The sequence below is a fragment of the Neophocaena asiaeorientalis genome, unplaced genomic scaffold (genome assembly GCF_003031525.2).
Source record: "Neophocaena asiaeorientalis asiaeorientalis breed wild unplaced genomic scaffold, Neophocaena_asiaeorientalis_V1.1 scaffold143, whole genome shotgun sequence".
NCBI classification, from domain to species: domain Eukaryota; kingdom Metazoa; phylum Chordata; class Mammalia; order Artiodactyla; family Phocoenidae; genus Neophocaena; species Neophocaena asiaeorientalis.
The window spans coordinates 3,213,751-3,234,014 of NW_020175536.1; the positions used below are offsets into that span (position 1 = coordinate 3,213,751).

Genomic DNA, 20,264 nt, shown 5'->3' on the forward strand with positions numbered 1-20,264 from the left:
GTTGAAAGTTTACTGAAAATATCTTACTCCTGTCTGCATTGTACATGTCTTCAAAGGCAAATTCTAGCTCTCTCTGCCAATCATCTTTCATTTCACTGCGTTTGTATGGAAGTTCAACTAGTTGTGGTGGCATCCGTGCTACCATCTGTCTCCTGCGTGCCAGGTCCTCTTGTTGTAGCTGTTTGAGTTCTTTCATTAGTTTCTCCTGATTCTTCAAGAATAAAGAGAATTAATTAACAACTGAGTAACACACTTTGGACAGTGGATAGTAACGTGAATAGTGAGGGAAAAGTGGAGAAATCATGAAGACAGGGACTTTAGTACCCTCCCCTCCTCTACCATTTATTCAAACACAAAGACACTAATTAAGAGTCGGCCCTCCATACCCGCGGTTCCTCTACATCCCAGATTCAACCAACCATGGACCATGCAATACCACAGTATTTACTATGGAAAAATATGTGGGTATAAGTGGACCCATACAGGGCCAGGGTCAACCGTATGATGTTAGTAAGTACTATGAGAAGACGGCTCTGGTTAGGCCACAGGGCTTCAAAGTATCTGCCAGGCACAGGTCTTCTTCCTCAGGACAGTTATGAAGCTACATACTAACTAAGCTGCCACCGCTCCTGCAGTGTACTTTGTTTCAGCTCTCCACACAGCCAGCAGCAGTGGCCAGTCTCAGGTGAGCACCAAGACCCAGCCAGGGTAACTGTGGCTTAACAGATATTTCTTGTTACTCCACACTCTTATGAGTCCTCAAGATTAAAGGGGATTTGTACATATCTCTTTTAAGTTTAAAGAGTCTGGCAAATATGAAAGTTTAAGCACAATGTTTTAGTGAAGTCATCTAACTTAATTTTGGTGGTGGAGGATAAGGAGGGGGGGATAAGGGAAAACCTCTCACCCCTGGGATGAGGATTTAGCCAGATATAAGTGGGTGAAGGAGGAGGAGTACAAGTAAGAAATAACAACTCCAGCACGGAATTATGCAGATGAAGGCATGGGCAGTCAGGGAGAGTACAATGTTCATTATAGATAGGGTATGGAGGGCAGGGATGGTTAAGGACAAAAGATAAAGTTGGAGAGGCACGTAGAGGCCAAACACACTATAGCAGGAAGATCCCAGGGCACAGTAGGGTCTGCAGCAAAAAGGTTCAAACAGGGGAAGGGAAATCCTCTGTATGTATTGCAGACCATTCTTGTGTAAGAGATACAGTCTAGAAAAAGGTAGAGAGCCTGTATAACAACGTTTTTGTTAAGTGATTACACACTACTTATTTGTAAATATTTTGTCATTTGGAGATGAGATTTTTTTGCCCGACCTTGAAAAGAATCAAATTATGAACAAATTCATTTTTTATATTAAGATTCAAACCATATCATTAAATTAACTTCAAAGTTATTTGAATAAGCATACTATTTCTGGCTCACTGAAAGTGTGGCATAGTACTCTACTTGAATTATTTATAACAACTACTATGACCACTGACACTGTGAGCTTATGAAATTCTAGGCACAATTCTAAGGGCTTTACTAAACTCATTTAACCCTCATAAAACACATGATGAAACAGAACTTGGAGAGGTTAGGTAACCTGCCTGTGCTCAAACAGCTAAGCAGTGAAGAGGGAGGAAAATCCAGGAACACTGACCACGGAGTCCACTTTCTTAACCACTAAACACTTCTGATTTATGGAAGAATGTGCTCTGTTTACCAACTGCTTTATTCATGTTTTTTTTTTTCCTATAGGTTTAAATCTTAGATGAAAATTATGGGTTATAATTCAGACATTCAGTTATTTTACATTCAGTAAGTAAATGAATGTCTGAATTACTACCCATAATTTTCATCTTTTAGTTTTTATAAACTAGGGGTAAGTTATGATAATCATGACTTACCCTTAGTTTATAAGAACTAAAAATTTAAGGGAGAAGGTCATAATTCAGTTCAAACCATACAAAAGAATTTTAAGGCATTTAATTCCCATAGAAGTACTTAAAAACTCATTCTTCAGATGAATGTTTAAAACATCTAAATGCATTAGTCAAATTCAGACTTCTAAAAAGATGAATCATTTTTATGCTGTTTCAAGAATAAACACTGAACAATAAGCAAGACAGATGTAAAGCTGTGACTACAAAGCCAGTTTGCACGATACATATTTTACAGCTCTGCAACAAAGTCACAGCTCCTTGACAGCAAGGATCATGACTCTACCTTTGAATCAATATTCTGCAAAGCCAACAAGTGCTTTGCTCAATAAATATTTAATGAATCGAATCTTAAAATTTGCAGAGCACAAATGCAAGTCAAATAATTAAATTAGAAAAGTGATTGATTTCTTCTTGGGCTATTTTTAGACTGATTAAAATATTAAACTTTTAATACATTCATCAGTAAAAATTTTAGAAGAGAAATGAGAACAGCTTCACCCAACGTGAATTTGAAACAGGAGGTAAAAGCAAGTTGGGCAGCTTGAAATGACACGAATCAGAGAGAATATTTTCCCATTCTTCACAACTCTGTCCTCTGAGCCTGTTCACTATCAGTTAAGTTTTACAGTGCCATCGCTAAGGCCATCAGTAGTGGTCACAGCCAGAATTTAATTCTTACTTGAGCCAAATGGATCTTTTTCATTGCTTGGAAACCCCGTACATGTGCCTTCTCACACTGCTCCATTCTCTCTTCTGCTGCTTGTTTCTGTAGTTCTTCCAATCTTTTAGCCTCTTCTTTAGCAGCCAAATGAGGATCTGGCTAGCAGTCAATCAGTAACATTTTAGATAATTAAATAAAGTGTGAGACAAAGTGATAACTAAAGAACAAAACAACCTTAAAATCATGTTTTTCTACTTATATCGAATTAAATGATAACAAGTTATAGTTTTAAATGCCTACAATTACCAATAGCATGTACCTATGAAAAAAGCCAAATTGTTAGTGTGAAGTTTTACAAGTTGTTCATTTTAAAGCAGAGTAAACTATACTCATCCAAATATATTCTTCCACCATTTTTTAAAGAAATTCTATTAAAACAACAGTGTTGAAAGGTAAACACCTGCAAAGCTAGTAGTTAAGAAACCACAAACACTGAAGGTGACGTCATGTAAGCCATTTGGGGAAGCACTAAGATTTGTCTTTGGTTTTTAGCCAAAATGTACAGCTTGGCTTCAGCCTCAGGAAAGCCAAATCACCAAAACACCTACTTTAATATAATTTCTGGCTTCCTAGAACTTGTGCATAATCAATGATTATGTGGTTGCACAGTGAGCCATCATCTCATTGATGTAACAATAATATCAAATGTGGGAGGAGACATAACGTGTATTACACATAAACATTCACTTGGTAAAAAATCTTATATATTTTATATGTTGACAATTAGTCAAGTGAAACAATAATGACCATGAAAGCTGTTAACTATATATCTAAAATTATTTATAACTCTCAAACAGTGAGATAAATAGGTAAAGAGACAGTTAACGTATTCAGAAAGAGTAGGAACTTCCCTGGTGGTCCAGTGGTTAAGACTCCACATTTCCACTGCAGGGGGTGTGAGTGGCGAACTAAGATCCCCACATGCCGCTTGGTGCGGCCAAAGAAAAAAGAGTGCACTGGCCAAACAAGTGTATGAAAAATATTAAATACCTTTGGAGCTAATAAATATTTACGCAAATCTAAATAAACACAGGTCAGATTGCATTAATGCATAACATTAAATAAAATAATCTTTAGGAGCAACATTTCATTTCATTTAGGCCATGAGGTTTTCAAAAAAACGTTATTTGGGAATTCTTCACATCATGTGGGGGTGAATTAAAAGCAGAATGTCAATTTTGGTAAACCAAAATTTAAAGGGAAGGAAAAACTTCAAAACATACAATGTGTATAATAAACACGTTCAGTCCAGATATAATGAAGTACATAAAGAATATCAAGTAAATAAAGGGTTAGAGAAAAATTAGGTACCCCAAACAAGTTTTAATCTGACTGCCCAATGTCAAAACAAGATTTTACAAGAATGTTTTAGAAAGACAATCCCTTAAAAATGTGTCAATACAATTAAAACTTTAAACAAAAATCTGGTTGAAATAATAGATTCCATTTTTAGCAGTTGAACTCAAAAGATATGTGAAATTTGCAAAAACCGTGAATCCCAAGCAAAAAATTCTTTCTAGAAAACATGTTTCTGAAAATCTTTCCCGTGAACTGTAATCTGCAGTGCACGAAACAACAAGTGATTACTAAATATGCTACTTCTGCATCTTCTACGTCAGACTTATCTTAAGTATGACGGTAAATTGAATTTAAGTGTTTCTGCTTGTCTGCTGACATTTCTGGGCCTCACAACAAATAATACAATGGATCTGATTGGAAAAATATTTCTAGGATGAAAAGTCCATTTTAACAAGTGCTGTGTTAACTGTTGCTGACAAAGGAACAAACAGGATGAGGGGCACGAGCAAGTCAGAAATTTCAAGCATACGAAGTTTTGTTTAACTGTGTGCATAGAATGTAAATGTAGCATAAAACAAAATTTAGAGAATAACTGGCTCTATGTAGGAACAGAGCAGGTCAAATTCATCACTCTTCTTCAAAGACAAATTTTATAACATACAAGAAATTTTAGAACCACTTTATCAAGATATTCAAACAAAAAATGATAGCAACTCTTACATGCTAAAAGGCTGACTGAACAAAAAGGAACTAGCTTATTTAGAGAAAGCAGCTGAAGGAATAACTAAAATGTATGCCAAGAGTGCAAGTATTTTTTATATAATACCCGCTGTAAAAATCCTATTATTCTACTCCAAGAAAGATTCTAAATTATAGTACATGTGAAATAAGCTTAGATGCAGATGAAAATGCAGAGATTTGTTATATGGAAAACCAAGTACACTGCTCCACTGTCCCATTTTAAACCCAAGGTTTAAGGACAGATTTTTCCTAAGTGATGGTGTGAGGAAGCAAATAAAAGAAAATACCAGAATACTTCAGCTTGTGTGACTGTTTTTATAAAACTGCATTATAACTACTGATATAATCTTCAAGTCCAGAAATTGAAGAGAAGGTACATCTTTTAGTTACTGTTAAACAGGAAAGTTTAATAACCTACTGTGATACCATCAGCGGCACCCTATATTAGAGCTAGAAGAAAAATGTCTTTCTTCATCAATCTTAGTATTAAACATCTATTTAATACTGTAAAAACATATGTAAAAACAATGTTTTAGTGAAGTGGACAAACATATAGGACAAAAGCAAGTTAGCAATAGATGGAAGTTATTATTTCGGTATTATAAAATACTGACCTTGTAATAATATTTTAAACAAGTTTCAAGATTTTCTCTTATTTCCTAGAAGTTAATTCTATGATGCACAGAAAGACAGACAAGATGAAAAGGCAGAGGGCTATGTACCACATGAAGGAACAAGATAAAACCCCAGAAAAACAACTAAATGAAGTGGAAATACGCAACCTTCCAGAAAAACAACTCAGTATAATGATAGTGAAGATGATCCAGGACCTCGGAAAAAGAATGGAGGCAAAGATCGAGAAGATGCAAGAAACATTTAACAAAGACCTAGAAGAATTAAAGAACAAACAAACAGAGATGAACAATGCAATAATGAAAAGAAAAATACACTAGAAGGAAAATATAGCAGAATAACTGAGGCAGAAGAACAGATAAGTGACCTGGAAGACAGAATGGTGGAATTCACTGCTGTGGAACAGAAAAAAGAATGAAAAGAAATGGAGACAGCCTAAGGGACCTCTGGGACAACATTAAACGCAACAACATTCGCATTACAGGGGTCCCAGAAGGAGAAGAGAGAGAGAGAGAGAGGACCCAAGAAAATATTTGAAGAGATTTTTTTCAAAAACGTCCATAACATGGGAAAGGAAATAGCCACCTAAGTCCAGGAAGTGCAGAGTCCCAGGCAGGATAAACCCAAGGAGAAACACACCAAGACACACAGTAATCAAATTGGCAAAAATTAAAGACAAAGAAAAATTATTGAAAGCAACATGTGAAAAATAACAAATAACATACAAGCGAACTCCCATAAGGTTAACAGCTGATTTCTCAGCAGAAACTCTACAAACCAGAAGGGAGTGGCATGACATATTTAAAGTGATGAAAGGGAAGAATCTACAACCAAGATTACTCTACCGAGCAAGGATCTCATTCAGATTTGATGAAGAAATCAAAAGCATTACAGACAAGCAAAAGGTAAGAGAATTCAGCACCACCAAACTAGCTCTAAAACAAATGCTAAAGGAACTTCTCTACGTGGGAAACACAAGAGAAGAAAAGGACCTACAAAAATAAACCCAAAACAATTAAGAAAATGGTCATAGGAACATACATATCGATAATTACCTTAAATGTGAATGGATTAAATGCTCCAACCAAAAGACACAGGCTTGCTGAATGGATACAAAAACCAGACCCATATATATGCTGTCTACAAGAGACCCACTTCAAACCTAGAGACACATATAGACTGAAAGTGAGGGGATGGAAAAAGATAATTCCATGCAAATGGAAATCAAAAGAAAGCTGGAGTAGCAATACTCATATCAGATAAAATAGACTTTAAAATAGAGAATGTTATAAGAGAAAAGGAAGGACACTACATAATGATAAAGAGATCAATCTAAGAAGAAGATATAACAACTATAAATATATATGCACCCAACATAGGAGCACCACAATACATAAGGTAAATGCTAACAACTATAAAAGAGGAAATCGACAGTAATACTATAAGAGTGGGGGACTTTAATACCTCACTTACACCAATGGACAGATAATCCAAACAGGTAATTAATAAGGAAACACAAGCGTTAAATGACACAATAGACCAGATAGATTTAATTGATATTTATAGGACATTCCATCCAAAACCAAAAGATTACACTCTCTTCTCAAGTGCGCATGGAACATTCTCCAGGATAGATCACGTCTTGGGTCACAAATCAAGCCTCAGTATATTTAAGAAAATTAAAATCTTATCAAGCATCTTTTCTGACTACAACGCTATGAGATTAGAAATCAATTACAGGGAAAAAAAGTTAAAAAACACAAACACATGGAGGCTAAACAATACGTTACTAAATAAGCAAGAGATCACTGAAGAAATCAAAGAGGAAATCAAAAAATACCTAGAGACAAATGACAATGAAAACACGACGATCCAAAACCTATGGGATGCAGCAAAAGCAGTTCTAAGAGGGAAGTTTATAGCAATACAATCCTACCTCAAGAAACAACAAACATCTCAAATAAACAATCTAACCTTACACCTAAAGTAACTAGAGAATGAAGAACAAACAAAACCCAAAGTTAGTAGAAGGAATGAAATCATAAAGATGAGAGCAGAAATAAATGAAAAAGAAACAAAGAAAACAACAGCAGAGATCAATAAAACTAAAATCTGATTCTTTGAGAGGATAAACAAATTTGATAAACCATTAGCCAGACTCATTAAGAAAAAGGGGGACAGGACTCAATTCAATAAAATGAGAAATGAAAAAGGAGAAGTTACAACAGACACCGCAGAAATGCAAAGCATCTTAAGAGACTACTACAAGCAACTCTATGCCAATATAATGGACAACCAGGAAGAAATGGACAAATTCTTAGAAAGGTATAAACTTCCAACACTGAACCAGGAAGAAATAAGAAATATGAACAGACCAATCACAAGTAATGAAATTGAAACTGTGATTAAAAATCTTCCAACAAACAAAAGTCCAGGACCACATGGTTTCACAGGTGAATTCTACCAAACACTGAGAGAATAGAGAACAGCTAACACCCATCTTTCTCCAACTCTTCCAAAAACTTGCAGAGGAAGGGACACTCCCAAACTCATTCTATGAGGCCACCATCACCCTGATACCAAAACTGGACAAAGATACTACAAGAAAAGAAAATTAGAACACTCTTTGACATAAATCACAGCAAGATCTTTTCTGATACACCTCCTAGAATAATGGAAATAAAAAGAAAAATAAAGAAATAGGCCCTAATGAAACTTAAAAGCTTTTGCACAGCAAAGGAAACTACAAAGAAGAAGAAAAAATAACCCTCAGAATGGGAGATAATATTTGCAAATGAATCAATGGACAAAGGATTAATCTCCAAAATATATAAACAGCTCATGCAGCTCAATATTAAAAAAACAAACAACCCAATCCAAAAATGTGCAGAAGACCTAAATAGACATTTTTCCAAAGACATACAGATGGCCAAGCAGCAGATGAAAAGCTGCTCAACATCACTATTAGAGAAATGCAAATCAAAACTACAATGAGGTATTACCTCACACCGGTCAGAATGGCCATCATCAGAAAATCTACAAACAACAAATGTTGGAGAGGGCGTGGAGAAAAGGGAACCCTCTTGCACTGTTGGTGGGAATGTAAATTGATACAGCCACTATGGAGAACAGTATGGAGGTTCCTTAAAGAACTAAAAATAGAATTACCATATGACCCAGCAATCCCACTACTGGGCATATACCCTGAGAAAACCATAATTCAAAAAGACACATGCACCCCAATGTTCACTGCAGCACTATTTACAATAGCCAGATCATGGGAGCAAACTCAATGCCCATCAACAGACGAACGGATAAAGAAGATGTGGTACATATATACAATGGAATATTACTCAGCCATGAAAAGGAATGAGACTGGGTCATCTGTAGAGACATGGATGGATCCAGAGACTGTCATACAGAGTGAAGTAAGTCAGAAAGAGAAAAACAAATATCGTATATTAACGCATATATGTGGAACCTAGAAAAATGGTACAGATGAACCGGTTTGCAGGTCAGAAATTGAGACACAGATGTAGAGAACAAACGTATGGACACCACAGGGGTAAAGTGGCGGGCGGATGGGGGTGGTGGGATGAACTGGGAGATTGGGATTGACATATATATGCTAATACGTATAAAATGGATAACTAATAAGAACCTGCTGTATAAAAACATAAATAAAATTCAAGAATTAAAAAAAAAAGAGAAGTTAATTCTATGATAATACTCATCTCATGTCTTGACTGAATACTGACCTGCTATTACGGAATTTGTTGAATTCTAACCTCCACATGAATGCTATACTATGAAAGTTTATTTTCCTAGTAGACAGATATATCTAATACGAAAAAAGTAAAAACCCACTGTTACAAAGAAATAGCGATTATAATAAGGAGTGATAATCATTTGTCACTCTTAAGACTGACAATAATTTTTAAACCACAACATTTCATACAGACAAGGGTATGATAAAATGGCCATTTCCATATGTTGCTGATGCTATTTAAAAGGCGATTTAATGATCTGTATTAAATATCTGTTATCAAATGTTATAGTTTGGAACCTATAATTTCTCTCTAGGAATCTATTCTAAACATACAGTCAGAGCTGTAGACAAAATGTGCAAGATGATTATGTTTGCATTTATGAAGCAAAAACAAAACACACAATAGAATGGTTAAATAAATTCTATAATGAAATATTAAGTAGCTATTAAAAATCATGTTTTGAAAAGTATGTATATATGTTTATACATAAACACTATAACAAATCCATTAATGTATTAACTGCATTACTTTTTGGTGATGGAATCATGGGTGTTTTTCCTAGTTTGTGCCTATGTGTATAGTTTCAAATTTTCACAGAGTATGTATTATTTTTATGTTAAAAAAAGTTTTATGGTAAAAAAAATATATTTTAAAATATAACTGTTTAAGTAGCCAACTCTCTTCTTTCATGTTAAATCAGCATTCGTAATAAACATGACATCATAAGTCAAAGCATATTTAAAAGTTTTTTTTTATCACTATTACCCTAATATGGTTGGTAGAGCTTTTCAAATTTTGACATCTGAGAACAATAAATGTAGAACAAAGGTGTAACTCAATTCAATGAACAGAGAAATAATAAAGTGAGGGTCATGAAAAAACAGTCAATCACCTGTTTTGTGTCCACCTCTCTATTAACAAAAGTATAAAGATGATGGTAGGTAGAACTATTGGTTTTCACATTAGAAGTTTTCTTTACTTCAATGTTCTGAAAAATGAAACAGAAAATAGACTGTTAGGTTAAAAGTATTAATTTTCATTTAAAGCAGGATCCAATGAAAAATTAATTTTGTATTTTAATCAGTTATTCTTTTTTTTATGAGATCATGCACTGTATTTCCATTAAGCTGGAATTTAGGTTTAAAAGCCAGATTATATTTCTTTTGTTTTTTAAAATAAATTTATTTTATTTATTTTTATTTTTGGCTGCACTGGGTCTTTGCTGCTGCGTGCGTGCTTTTTCTAATTGCGGCAAGCAGGGGCTAGTCTTCGTTGCAGTGCGCAGGTTTCTCATTGTGGTGGCTTCTCCTTTTGGGAGCGTGGGCTCTAGGCATGTGGGCTTCAGTAGTTGTGGCACATGGGCTCAGTAGCTGTGGCTCGCGGGCTCTAGAGCGCAAGCTCAGTAGTTGTGGTGCACAGGCTTAGTTGCTCCATGGCATGTAGGATCTTCCCGGACCAGGGCTTGAACCTGTGTCTCCTGCATTGGCAGGTGGATGCTTAACCACTGCACCACCAGGGAAGCCCCAGATTATATTTCAACAAGAATACTGAATAGGTGATGCTGTACAGTTTACTACATTGTATTAGGAGGCACATGATGGCAAGGTGCTCTGCTATTATTGATTCTAAGTTTGATCATTTGGTTATGGTGGTTCATAATCAATGATAAGAGAAAGTTCTCTCTTCTTTTTTCTAACAGAAGTAGGCCAATGAATAAATGTAGAAGGGTGATAGATACCTATTTGGTGCCAAAGTATCATTTCCCAGATTACTTGGCAATTGAAAAGAGAAAAATATACCTTTATAATGGAGATCTCTTGTAGTCACATAACCACATGAGACAAATACAGAATATAAGAAACTAGTCTAGTCTATTCAAAAATTCTGAAATAAAATGTTGGCTAGGGTTGGGGGAGATAATGTTTCACATTGAGAGAGACCAAGAGACAAAGCAAGCAGAAGCAACAGGTAAACCTTGACTGGATCCTGGTACATTTTCTTAGTGTGATGTTGTGGTTGCATAAGAGAATGTCCTTATTCTAGCAGAGGCATGCTGAAGTATACAGGGTGAAACGCAATCTCTACAATCTATATTCAAATGTATATATTTATTCATTCAAATGTATACACAACCATTTGAAATCTACACACAATGCAAAGAGCTGTTCCATTGTACTCTCCTTTTAACTTCTCTGTATTTTGAAAATTTTCATAATAAAAAGTTGGGGGAAAAATGTACAACCACACTTTTACATATAATGCATATTTGCCAAATCACTCACACAGACAATGTTTTGCTTGCTTTAAAATTTTGACCTTGGCTTGTTAGGAACATTAGGAATTATGACAAAAGTAATCAAAAAAACATGGATAAAATACTGCCTGCCTTTTAACAAGGTACTGAGGGAGTGGCTAAAATTTGCCTTTTCCATTTGGATCTTGTTGGATCAAATGTCACATGGCAGATGGCTCAACATAAAAGCAGGAAGGCTGACAAAACCAGAGGCTTAAGACAAGAATATCTGGTACTTAGGCTGATCATACATACATAAAATACACTTGTCTATACAACTAAATTAGATATCCCTGTATGTGTATTTTTTTTTACTTCTACTTTTTTTAATAAAAATAACTATGTAAATTTGATAATCATCCAAACTAGCCATTTTAATAACCATAACAAGATAATCTGAACGAGAGGCAAGACCTTTCAAAATTAATTTCTGCTTAATAAGTTAAATGTTTTTTAAAAAAAATAAGCTCCAAATCACAAAATCAAACATTTTACTCCCATAAAGAAACAGGCCTCTCTTATCACTTTACATAATCTTGTGTAAATTTATTAATTTATCTGAACCTAATTTCTTTATCTATAAAATGGTAACTATTTACAATAGTAAAATCTTGAATGAAGGAAAGTCTTTAGGGCAAATAATCCTTTTCTTTCCCAATAAAATAAAAAACATTACACTTTTTCAAACAACAGAAGAAATTTTTGAGACAACTGGGGAAAACTGAACACAGACTGGGTATTAGATTATATTGAGAACAATATTATATTAGTATTGTGCTTTTTAAAAAGTCCTTAAACATCCGAGATACATACTAAAGTATTCATAGGTAAAATGATATCTAGGATTATTTTTAAATATTCCAGATATGTGTTACCTGTACAGTTAAAAATTAATACAAATGGTATTTTGACCTACACTGAATTCTAATAGTAAAGAAGAATTATTATAACCTAGCTCGAATACTCAAAGCAATTCACCTCAAAAAGAGTCGGAGGAGGAGGTGGCAGACTTGTAATTTTGGCAGATCTCTCTTTTTCCGCAAGCAGTGCTTCTTTTCGAGCTTTTATATGCCTTAAAAAACACAAGATGTCATAAATTAATCTTTCAGATAATATTACAGTACAACTCTTAGGGTTAAGAATATAAAAGCCATTACAATCTCAAGAAATCCTCCAGTCTGATCCCACAGGCTCAATATGCTGTTTAATAAAGAGTCTATACACAATGAACAGGTAAAAAGATGTTTACCAAGTGGAAGAGGTATATCTAAAGATATAAAGCTCCACAATGGGGAATGACCCAACAAACACCTAATGTTCTTTAGTTGAGAATAATTTAGAGTAAAAAAACTAGAAATTATCGATAAAGATGGGCCACTGTATAAAATGACCACTGCTGACTAGTAACATGCTCTTTCATTTTTACAACATGCAAAAATCTCATCAATGACTTGCAGAGTCTACAACCTCTTTTAATGTTCATAATTGCACTGATTTTTTTCTTTTTATGTCGGAGGCAGACAGATTTTGGTTGACTTGCATTCTAAACTAGTAATACATTTCTCCAGAAATTTAGTAATTGCCACTACAGTCAGACTAGAAGAGAAAGCTCATTTGTTAGTATGTCCATCTAAGCAACCACTCCCCCACTGCATTATTTTAAACCAAGTTTAACAAACACAATGGATATACTGACTTTTAAAAAGTATCCAATGTACCCTTTACTTCCAGCCACATCAGTTTCAGTGGAGAATATGGTAAAAATCACTATTACTTTACCAGGTTTTTTGTTTCATTAACATTTCTTTTTGATTTTTCTGTACTTTCAGGGCCTCTTTATGCCTCATTTCTGCTTTTTTTTTTCTTTCTGCTGCCCGGTGTGCCAGAGCATTTAAATCAGGCTCCTAAAAACAAATATTACTTAAAATGTCATGTTAAACAGGATTAAAATGTCAAATATATGATAATATGGGTGGTACCCAGTAAGGGCAAAAATCATGACGGTGTATTCAAATGAAACACTGCACTAAAGCACAAAATTAATGATGGCATAAATAAAGCTACAAAAATCTGATGTCAGAACTTATGGCTATTACTAAAAAACACAAACTAAAACCAGGGACCGAGAATATTTTGATTGCCACATTCTTTAAAGAGTTCTCTTATTCCCTAAAAGTTTGGTAACAAAGACGTGCCTTCTTTGGAACCCAGCTTGTTTGTGTGACTACCTCTGGGACAATCTAGCATTTTCCAACCATAAAGCACAATAAACAACAAAATAAGGTCAGAGAGCAGTCTTAAATACTGAGTTAAGTTCTACTTTGCCTTTGTGAAAGTCATCAAAGAATTTTTACTGTCTGTGAATGAACTCAAGTGTATACACACTCCACTACCCGTTTTGGAGGTATGAGGAATAATGAATGATAATGAAAATAAAACCAGAAATCTGAATTCACTCCACTGAATCTGTCCAAAATCCTTGAAATGAATAACAACTTCTAATTCTGAAGGTTATTATTTTATTTACACAGACAGTTAAGGACTGGAAGAGAATAATGTTTGCTTTTTTTTAATTGAAGTATAGTTGATTTACAATGTTGTGTTAGTTTCAGGTATACAGTACAGTGATTCAGTTATATACATATATATATTCTTGTTCAGAGTCTTTTCCTTTATAGGGTATTACAGAATACTGAATATAGTTTCCTGTGCCATCCACTAGGTCATTGTTGGTTATCTATTTTATATATAGTACTGTGTATATATTAATCCCAACTTCCTAATTTATCCCCCCCACCTTCCCTGTTTGGTAACCATAAATTTGTTAGAGAATAATGTTAACTTAAACATCATTGGAAATAGATTATCCTTGACATGACTCTTACTAGGAAATGAATCTAGCAGAATTCTTAAATTATATTAAATTTACAAAAAAGTTCAGGCTGCCCACAGCAAATTCTATACACGAAAACATTTTTATAAGTGTCTAACAACTGTAATCTGCTTTTAACAAGTATCACTACCACAGGAAGGTAGTCAAATAAGTGCTCACTTACATTTTCTTTGGCTTGTTGATGCCCCTCTCCCATATTTCTTAAACTTGCCAAGTACAGTTTTTCCAAGTTCTTTATTTTCTGAGTTTGTGATTCCTCCCATTCTGTCCTTAGTTCTTCTGCCAAACGAGTGAGTTGCTGATTTCTCCTCTGTTTTATATCTTCTCTTATTTGTAAAGCAATATCTCTTTCTTGTTCTCGAACCTGAAGGATGAGTATTTAACACATTTTATGAAAAGAGGCTTCCTTCAACTTTTTTGAAAAGCTATTTGGAAACAGGAACTTAAATGAATTCTCTTTAGGTATTAGCTACATCAATTCTCCTGAATATTCATATTATATTAGATAAGGCCTATTTAAAGCAGAAAATCCAAGTGATGGAGGAAAAATTAAAATCTCAAGACTACTTCTCAAGTTCCATGATTAGCAATTACGTTCCCTCCCCAGAGATCTAATCAGACTGCCATTATCATTCTAATAACATACAAGAGGCTAAATTGGTAAGCATGATTCAATAAAATTTATAGCCCAGACAAGTACAGAAAGATCTAGATGAGAATTCCGTATCTGTGATACATCATCCCCAATTCTAGACAGAACGGCACCTAAAATGTTTCACAAAGACTTAACTACGTAACTCTAAAAAGACTTCTAGAGACGAAGAATAGACAACTTCTGAATAAATTTATTTCAGTAGCTAATTATCTTTGAAGAAGTAAATCTTCTTCAAAGTCATTCAAATATTCTTGCTCGAATCTTCATCAGTTACATATGATTTTTAAAATGAACTATTTTCAGCAATGGGGTTGGGATGTTGGCCTATGTTTTTGTATTGATTCATAGGTTTTTTTGTTTGGGTTGTTTTTGTTTTTTGGGGTTTTTTTTTTTTGCCTTTATGTCACACGATGTATTCTGCAAATTTATTGGGGGAGGATCTTGGGAAATAAGTATTGCATATATACGTTTTATATATATATATACACACACACACACACACACACACATACATATATATAAAGAAAAAAGAAAAGAAAAATATTGCTAAATATTTACTAATCTCAAAAAATGAACTATTTCCTAATAATTACTGAGTCAGTCCTTATCCTCAAACTCTTCTTCAATTTATTTACTGTTTCATCATACTTTTCAAATGTTCCAAAACTAGTTAATACACAAGAACCAGGGCTCTCGTACAGCCAGAAAAGACTGTTAAATGCGACATTTTATTTAAAACACTCTAATGTAAAAAATACTGATAATTTGGGGAAGACAAAGAATTTGACACTATGTTCCAAATAAATCTTACCTGTAGCAATCTTAGTTTTCGTCTTCTTTCATAATCTTCCTTTAAAATGAAGGCTTCCTCATTAGGACTCAATCTCAGCTTGCCAGCAGCATTCACCACCTTTCTCTTCATTTTCATGTAGTACTTTAAATATGAAGGTTCTGATTTTTAAAAAATATATACCTATTAAAGTAGGGCAGCAAAGATTAGAATAATTTTTAAAATTCATATTAATATTTTTTACCATTTAAAGGGCTGTGTACTTGCAAATAAAATAATTTGGGTAAACTAAGTCCAACTTATTTACAAATAGCAATTTGTTTGTTGGCTGCATCAGGTCTCAGTTGCAGCACATGGGATATTTCGTTGCAGTGTGAGGGCTCTTTGTTGTGCCGTGCGGGCTTATCTCTAGTTGTAGTGCACAGGCTCCAGAGAGTGAGGGCTCAGCAGATGTCGTGCAAGGGCTCTGTAGTTGTGGCGCGCAGGCTCAGTAATTGCAGCACGTGGGCTTGTTGCACCGCAGCATGTGGTATCTTAGTACCCCGACCAGGGATCGAACCTGGGCCCCCCTGCAATGGAAGTGCAGAGTCCCAACCACTGGACCACCAGGGAATTCCCTTTCTGAAGCTTAAGCACCACTTCCCCTTGAAGCTGCCCTTCAGTGATTCTTGTTCCACCCACCTACCACTCATTCCTGACTTGCCCACCTGTAATGAATATTACCTTCACATTCATATGGGGACTAACCTTATGCTATCTTGGTATCACCTTCCTCTCGTTTTTCATCAATTACAGCTTGCCCTTTCTAGTTAGATTCCTAACAATTAAAGGACCGAGGCTCTAGTTTTTTTTTAGTTTTAGTATTCAAATTAAAATAATAACAATGAATAACAACTACCAGGCATTATTTCACACGCTATGGATAGATACTGCTTTCACTCAGGTGTAAAAACAGCAGCCAGAAGAAGTTGGGGTTATCGAATAGCAACTAATACTTTCTCAATGAATTCTCCACCAAAATGTAAGCTCAATGAGGGCAGGAATGATCTTATTCATGGTTTTATGTGCATAGCCTAAAAACAGTGCCTTGCATGTAAAGCAGGTCCTTCAGTGTGTTGACTGAATGAATGAATGACTCATTCAATGAGTTAATTCATGTAAAGTGCTACATACATATATGTGGTCACTGTTACAATCTGATGCCAAAAAAGGAGTAATCTTTGCCAATGCATCCCACTCAGCTGATACTCACAGGCTTTGGTAATGTACTCACAAAACTTTGGAAAAGTGCCAATTGTTCTCCTTATTTTAGACAAGAAGAAACAAAGGCCTCTTAAGTTAAAGGACTTGACCCAAGTGACAATATCTACTGGCAGAACCAAGGGAAGAATCCATTTTCTTACTCCATATGGCTCCTAACTTTCTGAAATGCTAAAATAAATGGAGTGAGGAAAATTCTGTTTAAGCCAGTATATTTTGCGAGTGGGGACTGAAAAACAGGTAAGAACTAAACAAAGAAGAAAAAATTGAGCAAGATTAAATTGTCTTCACAATGCATCTTTATTCATTTGTCTGAAGGTCTCTGAAAAATCACTCATATTCAAACTATTAAAACTAATTTCTTATAAGTCCCACAGACATAGTACCGAAGGAGAAAAAAGCAAAAAAGAGACATATTATAAAATTCCATTTACATGAAATTCAAAAACAAGGAAGACCAATCCATGATGAAAGAGGTTAAAATAGGGATCAGTCATCTTTCTGAGACTGAGAAGGAGGGGGCACAAAGGAGCCTGCTGGAGTACTAGAAATATTCCATATTTTAATCCGTATGATGGTTTTACACAAGTGTAACAGGTGTATACATATGTAAGGATTCCTCAAACAGTACACTTAGGTTTGTGTATTTAATTCTAAGTTAAACCTCAACGAAAAAGAAAAAAACTTAACTTTTCAGTGTTTTGAGTATCCATCCATTTCATTTCCTAGAGGATTACAGGAAAACATAATACACTTGTTATTTTTACCTCCTAACATGTGATAGAGTAACTGTTTTCTTTTGTATATCATTTTCTTAATTTTTGAACTTATTTGGAAATAATCTTAGAATTCCCAGCTTCTCTAAATGTCAACCGTAGTACAATGACCAAAACCAGGAAATTAACACTAGCACAATACTTTTAACTAATCTACAGACAGTATTCAAATTTCGTCAATTATCCCACTAAGGTCCATTTTCTGGACCAGGACCCAAGCCAAGGGAAACATATCCTTTGACTGTTGTGTTACTCTGGGTCCTCCAAGATGCCAAGATGGGATGAAACCACAAAGATTTTATTAGGGGAAATTCTGTGTGAGGGAAAATGGGGAGGGAGCTGGTAAAAGATGGCAGCATTTCTGACTTCCATGCAAATCAGACGCTGAGTGAAGGAGAGAGGGTAAGTTGGACAGATGCCTCTTAGACTGCCATGCAGTCTAAGGAAGGTTCAGCAAGACTTCTGGGGAGTCCTTAAGCCAGAATCCCTTGTGTCTTAGGAACAGGCCTGCCTTCACATCCACACCAGGCTCAGTCATTAACTAGGAGCAGTCCATGGAAGGCATCCATGCAAACAGATTTCAGAACACCGGGGCTGAGGGTCTATGAATTACGTTCTAATGGCTGCCAAGGTTGATCTGCCTCCTTCAACTCTTCTAATCCAAGACCTTCCTCAGTCTGTTTTTTTTTTTTCCCCCTCAAGATTTTGACATTTTTAAAAGATGCCAGTCAGTTATTTTTCAGACTGTCCCTCAATGTGGATGTGTTTAATCCCTTCTTGTGTTTGGACTAAGGTTATGCATTTTTGCCAAGACCACTGCAGAAGTCACTAGGCACCCTTCCCAGTGCATCACACCAGGAGGTAAATGATGTTAACATGATGCAAATTTTGATCACTTGATTAAGGAGGTGTCTAACAGGTTTATCCACTGTAGATACTACTTTTCCTTTTTAAGTATTTGGTGGAGATAGTTGAGGCTATATAAATATCATGTTCCTCACCATACTTCTACCAACTGAGTTTAGTATCCATTGATGACTGCCTGAAACAATTACTAAGGCATTTGTCAAAAGGTATTCTCTATTTCCATTATTCCTTCTACACTTACCAACTGGAATCCTACTGTAAGAAAGAGTTTCCCCCATTCCCTCACTTTAATATTTATTCATATCAATATGGATTTTCAAATTGTATGTATTCTGACAAATAATAAAGGTGATGCTACTTATCTTGCAAGACTTTGTCCTGAGGATTAAATGGCAGCCGGCACATCGTAATCACATATACCAGACTTATAAGATCTGGGTTCAAGGCCCAACACTACCACTTTAAAGAAGAAAGACCCTTAAGTCACTTTGGTCTCGTTTCCTTAAACTATATAAGGGGAATCACAATATCGTGTCCAACAGGTTGTTCTGATGATTATGTGACTTAATGAATATAAACTGCCAAATATTTTCTAAATATTAAAGATTCAAAATTCCCCACTGTTGTAAAAGCTCGGGTTTGTGGCAGGACTTAATATCTAAGAAATTAAAGGTGAGAGACACCGAGAAAGAGTACGCTCTCCGCATGAAACAATTCCAGGCAGTGCTCTTAAACGGCTACCAGGATTGAGGCCACTCCGCAGGTGACTGGGGGACAGGGTGGGCAGGACGCAGCCAGAAGCGTTCACAGTAGCGACCGCGAAGGCCCTCCCGGCCGCCCTGACTTGGAAGCTCAGGGACCCCGCGAGACCCGATCCCGGGAGGACGCGCAAAGCCACCCGCGCCAAAGGCCCCGGAGTGGCCTCTCGCACGAAGCAGGCGGGTCTGGGTCGGGACGCGCGTGCCCGCTGCGTCGGCGCTCCTCCCGGCCGCCTGCCCGACCCCAGCCCGACCTCAGCCGGGGCCCGCGGTCCGCCGACGCCGGAGAACCGCGGGCCGTGCTGCGTGCGCAGCAACCCCTTCATCCGAAGCACACTCCCGGTTCCCGGCCTCGGGGAGTCGTGCACGCCCGCGGCCGCGGGGGAGCCGGCGCGGCCGTCACTCACCCGGGAAACGGGACCCCGGACTCAGGAACCGCGGCTCAGACAGAGAAGGTCTCGGCGGCCGCCACACACCAGCCTCCCAACAGCCGTTTGTGCGCCTGCGTGGCGGCCATCGCCGAGCTCCCGTCACTTCCGTCATTCAAACCGCCCGCCAATGGCGCGGCGGAACCGCGGGAACCCGCCTCGTCCCGCCTCCTCCGGGGGCCGCCGGGACTGCCGCGCCGGAAAGCCCGCTCCCTGCGCACGCGCACGCGCACGCGCAGGCCCTCCGTCGGCCCGGTAATTTCTCACACCGGGGGCGGCTCATGGGTTTTACCTCACCTCTCACAACGTGCTCATTTTGCAGATCGCGAACAGAGGTCCGGAAAGGGGAACACGTTTACCCAGAGCCATGAGGGTGACGTTAGTCTTTAGTGCCATCATGAAGATTCCTTGGGATATGCATCCTTTTGTGTACTGGCTGTGCA

At 36.6% G+C, this 20,264-nt stretch overlaps 1 protein-coding gene across 11 annotated transcripts in view; it reads right to left on the reverse strand.

Annotated features, from left to right (window-relative positions):
* Positions 1-19,915, reverse strand: part of CEP295 (centrosomal protein 295) — a 47,040-nt gene extending 27,125 nt beyond the window's left edge. For 5 of the 11 annotated variants that reach the window (XR_003001252.1, XM_024731292.1, XM_024731291.1 and 2 more), the window contains exons 1-8: positions 19,801-19,915; positions 15,754-15,915; positions 14,451-14,651; positions 13,174-13,298; positions 12,373-12,466; positions 9,994-10,089; positions 2,617-2,757; positions 28-211 (exon numbers count right to left, since the gene is read on the reverse strand). Coding sequence is in view for 10 of the 11 variants with exons in the window: in XM_024731292.1 (XP_024587060.1) it covers positions 28-211; positions 2,617-2,757; positions 9,994-10,089; positions 12,373-12,466; positions 13,174-13,298; positions 14,451-14,651; positions 15,754-15,870 (958 nt within the window). In the remaining variant the exon portion in view is untranslated. Of the gene's footprint in view, positions 1-27; positions 212-2,616; positions 2,758-9,993; positions 10,090-12,372; positions 12,467-13,173; positions 13,299-14,450; positions 14,652-15,753; positions 15,916-15,976; positions 16,416-17,682; positions 17,718-19,800 lie in introns of those variants that run through there. The other 6 variants (XM_024731287.1, XM_024731288.1, XM_024731290.1 and 3 more) reach the window with 6 other exon arrangements.
* Between the last annotated feature and the right edge of the window lie 349 nt (positions 19,916-20,264).